Raw genomic sequence first — 8012 nt, 5'->3', positions numbered from 1 at the left:
CGTGCGTCGCATCCTGACAAAACCCCGTCGTCAAGCGCTCTAAATTCAATCCGATCTCTGGCTGAAGATCGAAAACTATCCATTCGGATCCAGACAAAACTCCGTCGTCAAGGGTGACGAGGAAGGAACTTTATTTAAAAAAATACAAAAAATTGAAAGCTTAGGATGGGGTGATTAAGATTAAAACAAAAATAGTCTACTGAAACAAAGGAATTGTTCGGATGGCTTAAGTGGTAAGAATTTTTTTTGAAGAAATCTTGCAGTAACAGTCTTTGAATCATATTTTTGATGATGGAAATAGATTCAACATTATCAAAAATAGACACCCAAAATTTTGATGTTTGACAACTGTAACCTGGATTTATAAAAAACCTTGTGAGATTTTATCAAAATATTGCCAAAATTTCCATAATCTTTTACTCAAAATATTGACTAAATTTCCATAACCCAAACCATCAAATGTAAAATTTTCCCAAAATTCACATTAAAAATACCCAATGGATGAGCATTCTGCCAGCTTCAATCCCAGCAAAGACCAGGTTCTCGCCTGGTTGGACTATCTCACACACCCTTGTCATCCTCTAGAGGAAGTCATCGGCTCTTGGCTTGAAAAAACAGCAGCTTATAGGTAATAAGCAAACCCTTATCTCTTATAAAATATTTAACACAGAACACTAGAAAAGATTCATCTTAACCCACCATGGATGGAGAAGGTTGACTTCTGCTTTTGTTACAGAGATATTGCGGGCAAGTACGCTTGTGAGGTGAGAACGGTGATATTAAGGCTGCTGCCTGCAATTTCAGAAGCTCTAGGGCTAGATTCCAATTACTTGAATAAAATTCTTGGAAAACATAGGCAACTGATGAATATAAATTACTATCCTTCATGCCCAAATCCAGATCTAACTATTGGTGCAGCAAGCCATTCAGATGCAAGTGCCATCACTGTGTTAATGCAAGGGGATGTGAGTGGCCTGCACGTATTAAAAAATGGAAAGTGGGTTTCTGTAGAACCCATAGCTAACGCGTTTGTGGTCAATTTGGCAGATCAGCTGCAGGTGAGAAAGAATGAGCAGATCTATATAATTAACTTTTCTCTCTAGTTAACTTTTCTCTCTGTGCAAGAAATTGACAGTATTCATTCATTTTGTTTTGTGTGTGATTTGAATGTATTAGGTGGTGAGCAATGGGAGATTTAGGAGCGTGGAGCATCGAGCAGTAACAAATATGGACAGTGCGCGCATATCATTTCCCACTTTTTGGAATCCTGGAGAGGATGCTTTTATTGCTCCTGCAGCGAGCATGGTGGATGAACAGCAGCCAGCTGTGTACAGAGGATATAAGTTTGAAGAGTTCGCAAGGGCTTTCTGGAGCCAAGGATTAAAGGGAAACAGTGTGCTGGATCGTTTCAAGATCTATTGAACAATCATTTCTGTTGTTGTTTGATGGAGATTTCGCCTTTGAACTTGGCATATGCGTTGTCATTTCAAATTGAATGAACCATGTCCATGGTAAACAATTCAATGATCCAGATCGATGTAATGTGTGTATTGAATTAATAGAAACTAAAACCCAATGGTGCAATTCAAACTTGAGCGCGTGGAAAGGTTAAAATGTTATTGATTTAATTAGATTATTAGTCAATTTTTAAATATTTCATATGTCTAAATTTAGGGAATATGACTAATTAATCATAATTAATTAAGTTAAGGTGTGAATATTCTAGAAACTCACACGGATCGACTTCAAGTTAATCCTAGTTATCGATTAAGATCTAATCTTGGCCGTTAAAGTCTTAACATAAGATTATAAGAAGAAGTCAATGGGGCTTGGAGAAATCACTTTAGCATTTCTATTTCATGAGCAGATTGATTTCCATAGTAGTAGTAATCAATTGTTGAAGAGAGAGCCATTGAGATCGAAGTAGTGATTGAGGGGCAATGAGAGAGAGTTGGAGGAAATATTTTTGAATATCTGAAAAGGTAGCAGCAAGTGAGTCGAATTATGCCAAACAAATGACGTTAAGGGGCTACGCAATGCTTTAGTATGACATATCGATTTGGTGAGGATAAAAATTTGTTCTTAGCTTGGCTGGGAAGGAGTCCGAGGGTGCTGGAGAGATGATTTTCTTAGCTTCCAGGGGTAGAACGACTTCATCAAAGCCCAATCTAGAGCTAGCCATCCAGCCAGCAATGTAGGGCAGCGGAGAGGCTGACACAGTGCTCTAGGAGGTTGACTTTTGATAGGAAAAGTCCAGCCAGATATTACCTATGGGAGAAGGGTAATTCCCTTCAATATTTTACTCATATTTTCTTGTTGTTTGGATTGCTAGCTCGGCATCCATAGATGTACTAAGATTTCACTACTACATAATAAATAAAACCCTCATTGTTGCACCAGTTTTCCCAAGTTGGGTTTTTCCAGGGTCATTGGTCCAAAAATAACTGTGTAAATTTATGTGTGCGTGCTAGCATTTCTTCCACCGTTTATTTCTTCTGAAACTTTATTTGTGTAGGTTGTAGTGTGACTGATTTAGTATTTGCTGCAGCAAATAGTAAATAAATTGTTAAAATTGAATTTAACAATTAGGAGAATTATTTCCAGTCATAGCACAGATGATCATCCAGAGAGCTCAGTGACAAAGGAAGAGGGAGTTTCGTTGTTTAATGTGGGCAACATATCTAAACCACAGAGGCAGCGTAGTCACCTTGGCCAAGAGGCCAAATTTCTTGAGAAGATTCGATTTGTCTGAGTGTGAGGCAGAAAATTTTGATCTCTCGAGATCAATGGATTCAAGATGCAGAAGGAGCAGCCCAATATTTTCGCAGAGCAGATCTCTAATTGGACGTAGTATTTTTGCAGCAGTTTGCTAGATCATAACTAGTGTCAAGTGGAAGAAGAGCACCCGAACATGGTGGATGCTTTTATTGCTCCTGTAACGAACATGGTGGATGAACATCAATCAGCTATGTATAGAGGATACAAGTTTGAAGAGTTTTTAAGAGCTTTCTGGTACCAGGGATTAAAGGGAAAGAGTGTACTGGATCGTTTCAAGATCTATTGAACAATGATTTATGTTGTTTGATGGAGGCATCAAGAATTTGAATGGTAATTTGCCCTTGCTTTTGGGATATTCATTGTCATTTCAATGAACCAAGACCATTGTAAACAATTCAATAATCTAGGTGATGTAATGTACGCATTGAATTAAAAAGCATAATTTATTTCAAATTACATGTTTCCATATATGTGTAAGTACTTGTAAAATTTACTCCATTTTTAGTAATATTTAGATATTAAAAAAATGAGAAAATGTTATATAAATATTAGGTACAATTTTATAAACCTGTAGTATTAATAAGACTTAATATATAATATCAATAAAACGTTATATTGACAATTTTAAAAATTATGAAAATTTTTATGATTAAAAATTTGGTTACATAAATATATATATATATATATATATATATATATATATATAATTTACATTAATTATAATAAAAAAAATTAAAATAAAATTATATATATATATATATATATATATATATATTATAAAATAATTATTTAGATGCCATAAAAAATATGTATAAATTTAAGAAATAATTTTATATATAGATTAAAAGAAGCCAAAATCCAAAAGGAATATCATTTTCAGTTGACGAAATGGATTGTGGGGGAAGGATTAAAATTTTATTAATGTATGTTACTTATTAATTATTAAGTGGAGAAGGAATTAAATTTAATTAAAATTTAAAAATATTTTTGATATAAAGTTATTGGGTCAAATTTTTACCGCAATTAAAATGATATATTAGAAATGATGAAAATGTTATTTTGCTAAATATTTTATAAGTTATATAAATTTTTTCAAAAATATTTAATTTTTTATAAAATTATATTTATCTTTTATATCTTAATTAAAAAACCCTAAATTATTAAAATATAAAAGAAAAAAAATAATATTTAAATTTAAAAAATCTATATATCTATATATATAGATGTCTTTTTACAGTTGATTTTTATGAGCTTCTATATTTTCAATATTTAAACATAAAATTATATCAATATTTATTCATGTTTTTGGGTTTTGTTTTTTCACTTAATAATAAATATGAGATTTTATGTTTATGGCTGAAATGTATATGTATAATTTAGAATATATTAAGTTGAAATATAAAGAAAGATAATATGTACATTTTCATAAACTTAAAAGAGTTAATTTTTTTTTGGGAAAATGAATTTCTTGTTTAAAAAGAAAAAGAGAATCTCTTATCCAAGAGTCTCATATATCAATTTGATATCACGTTTAAAATCTAAACCTGTTTTCTAATAAAGTTTTAAAAATGAGAACTTCTCCAACAACATTCCAGCTTTTATAAAGTCATAAATAGAGTAATTTTTAACTGTGACTTCTTGGATTTTTCGAACATTTTTGGTTGGAATGGAAAAACTTTGTGACCAAATCTTGGTTTTTGTTGTTTAAATTGGTTTTTTCACTGCATCTATGGATTCAACACTCTCCAAAACAAGTGGGGCACTTCGATTGTGAAGAATTCACCCATCAAACTTCTAATTTCAAAAAATCCCTACCAGATTGTAGACAAATTAGATTGGAAAATAAACCCAAAAACCCACACTTAGTTAAAACTTTTACTAAATAATAAATTATTAAATTATCAAAAAATTTAAACATTTCCTAAAAAAAATAAAAAAATTTAACATAACTCCATTATCATAAAATATTTCTCCATTTTTAATATGTGTTACTAGAAATCTATACTCCATTATCATAAAATATTTCATCCATTTTTAATATGTGTTATTAGACATCTAATGTAAAATATAACATAAGAAATTTTACCAACCTTGTGATTAATCTAAAAAATTAATCATTGATTACTATGAATCACAAACCTCGATTCGTGTGTGAATTAAAAAGCATTGATTGAGTTGATTTACATATATTTGGAAGTTGGCCAAAATCCTGAAGTATCCTTTTCAATGGACGGAATGGTGCATTAATGCTTCATCGCGTGGAAAGGATAAAATTTTATTAATTTTCATGCATTTCGAGAAATGCCAAACTCCCAAAGAAATATCCTTTGCAATGGACTGAATGGTACATTCAAATTTGATTGCGTGGAGAAGTAAAAATTTTACTCGTGTACATAGTCGTATTTTGAAATTTATTATGGGGAAAGGAAATTAATCTTATTAAAGATATAAAGGAATTTTAAAAATAAATTACTGTAACTGTTTGTATTTTGAAAGATATATGTGATCATTTTAATTAAGAATTAGTATCTAGGTAATTTTATTAATTATTTTTTATTATTTAATATTTTTTGAAGTTTGTATGGTTTATTTGTAGTTTGAGGGAGCCTAATGGTTAAAAGCATGTGTTTCCTCCTAAGAGGTCATAGGTTCAAAACCAAAGGGGGGTAGAGTATGTATGCCTTCGTAGACTTAGAAGTGAAATCGCTGCACGGAGGTGGGTCATTTGTCCCACAAACAAGGGGGTCTCATACAGCAATTTGGTGTCTAGCTTGGCTGTGACCTTAAAAATGGATATTATTATTATTATTAAATATTTATATGTATAATTGTTAAAGTTTAATTTGTTAGTGACGAAATTAAATTAGAGACAAAATTTCAGTTTGTTTAAAATGTCAAAAGTTAAGAGAGAGTTCATAGATTTCGAAAACAAAATATAAATTTTAACTAATTGGTGAGAAGGGCCTTTCTCATCTTGAAAACTAAAGCAATAAAACATATAAAGAACTAAGAGTAGGCAAGCAGATGAATATGCATGTTTATTTCTCTAAATTGGTTGATTCAATGAGGATGGATTCCTTGTTGTCGTCGAGGGGTTAACCAAGATTAGGAAGAGTGTGTGAAATTCCCTTAAAATGTAGCAACTGGAATTTATTCTTCTAACTGATCAATTATGCAGTTTATCTTGTTATGGAAAAATAATGAATAAATCACATTGCATTTCCTCACAATAGAAAGTGCAGTAGAAAATAAACTAGAACTAAGAAAATAAAGCATAGACACAAAATAAAATTGACATTGTTGTTTTTTGACAAATGTCCCCTGAAAAACTCAATGTGGGAAAACCGATGCAGTAAATGAGGGTTTTATTATTGTTATGAAGCAATGAAAATTCTAAGCACATACTAGATGCCACACATCTTGAGAAAATACTAGAAAAATTATTGAGGGAAATTTTCCCGTCTCCACAAATAATTTGGCAACAATTTAGTTACTCGAACTAGTTATCCAAGTGTTATATGGAATTTGTATCTACGGATAAACACATTTTTCCCTAAGTCGGTAGCTACACTTAGAACAATAGAAAGAAAGTAGTTTAACCTTTTCCTATAGTAGAGAGATGAGATGAAGGAACTTACTTGTAGTCTTTAGCTTCCTTGATCTCCTTTGAATTGCTCTCGTCGCTCCCACTTGAACTGAATTCGATCAATTGGTACTTGTGTCAACAAAAATAGAAACAACAATGATCAAAGCATACATGATCTATCTACTATAAACCAATGGAATTGGAAACATTGAAACACATAATCATCATAGATATGAACAAGAATATGAGAAAAGAAATAAACAACTTCATTAATGTAGAAGGAAGAGTTTCACCCAATACAGTTCGATGTTGTGCCACTCATCCAGCTTCAGTCCAAACCTCATCACACCAAAAGCACACCAATCTAGCATCATAACATGACTTGACATCAACTCAAATCTCAAACCAACAATATTTCCTTACAATCTTCCGATTCTAGCCCCCTGATCACTATGATGAATGGTCAATTTTTAGGGAAATGTAGATGGTTATGTCATAAATTTCACATTGAATGGTTTTCGAAAATTGGAGTTAGTTCCCACGGAGCAAGGGATGAGAGGATGGAAGGTTAATTTATCCATAACATATCCAAATTTGAGCTCATAGGGTGAGCTAAGAGATGGGATACCTCTAGAATGATCTAGAATCAAGGAATATTCCCAGAACCCTATGCAAATTTTGCTCATTCTCACCTAGCATAGGTGTAAGTGGGCCTAAGTGCACCGAAGTGCATGCCTGAATGGGCCTACCTTCATTGTAGCACAGTTACCCCTGACTAAGGCTGTGTTGGTGTCCCAAGGAGGCATTTCAGCAAGTTTTCAGGCCAGGAAAATTTCATGGGTAGAAGCATTCAATGAGATGACTTGTCTAGGGCATGTAGCAATTGAATTAGGGTTTGATGAGCCCTAATTGTACTGATCTGAATGTTTGGAGTGATGTGCTAAAATAGACTTGTAACAATTTCCCCCTAAGGCATGAAGTTGAAAATGATAATGTCAAGTGATATGCTTTATGATGTGTCGGGGAGGATCTCACGCGGATGGTGACTCCATCGAGTACAATACATAATATCATGATATTTTGAACTTTTCATGAATAGTTGAGGGAAGGCATACCCATGCTCAACATATAAACTTTTCATTACATGTAAATAAATCAGATAGTCGTTTACATATATAGACCCTTCATGGGATGACCATTTGTGTAAAGCCATTGTATAAATGATTTAGTACTCTCTTGAAATCGCAGTCCCGATGGATGAAACTAGATTCGTGGTCTTCTATCTTGTCTAATCGTTCACTCAAGTACGAGTCTAACCATGTGAAAATGTGATCTGAAGTCAAACATGGGAATACACCATCTGATTACCAGCCAATAATGTAATTTTCTAACAGACATGAGAGAGATCACCGATAATGATAATGATTCTCAAGGTAATGTAGTATATTCTGCAAGGTGTGAATGGATGTTTTGATGTTGAACACCATACAAAGTCTTTCGGTCGAAGGCCAGTGATTTCAACCTATCGCCGGCAGCAAGAAACTTGCTATTGATGTATGCAATCCTCAAGGTACTGGAAGGGTGTTTCTAAGTCAACTTCTTGGATAATGTGGTGATATCGACAAGAAGTGACTCATCGCAAGAGGAC

General features: G+C 32.8%; 1 protein-coding gene across 1 annotated transcript; it reads left to right on the top strand.

Annotated features, from left to right (window-relative positions):
- The first annotated feature begins 595 nt into the window (after positions 1–595).
- On the top strand, positions 596–1499 carry LOC149150190 (protein DMR6-LIKE OXYGENASE 1-like). The gene is made up of 2 exons (XM_089445837.1): positions 596–1058; positions 1177–1499. Exons 1-2 carry the CDS (start codon positions 705–707, stop codon positions 1420–1422), a joined length of 600 nt encoding a protein of 199 aa, XP_089301963.1. The 5' UTR covers positions 596–704; the 3' UTR covers positions 1423–1499.
- The last annotated feature ends 6513 nt before the right edge of the window (positions 1500–8012 follow it).

The sequence above is a fragment of the Pinus tabuliformis genome, chromosome 9 (genome assembly GCF_031772625.1).
Source record: "Pinus tabuliformis cultivar Carrire ecotype Pingquan chromosome 9, CPIR1, whole genome shotgun sequence".
Lineage (NCBI taxonomy): Eukaryota > Viridiplantae > Streptophyta > Pinopsida > Pinales > Pinaceae > Pinus > Pinus tabuliformis.
The sequence above is the reverse complement of the archived record's forward strand: the minus strand, read 5'-3'. Positions and strand labels throughout refer to the sequence as shown.

Excerpts from the sequence above, each read along its gene's own strand:
- LOC149150190 (XM_089445837.1), top strand. The coding sequence starts at position 705 with ATGGAGAAGGTTGACTTCTGCTTTTGTTACAGAGATATTGCGGGCAAG. Across the intron at positions 1,059-1,176 it reads ATTTGGCAGATCAGCTGCAG|GTGGTGAGCAATGGGAGATT; the intron begins GTGAGAAAGAAT and ends TGAATGTATTAG.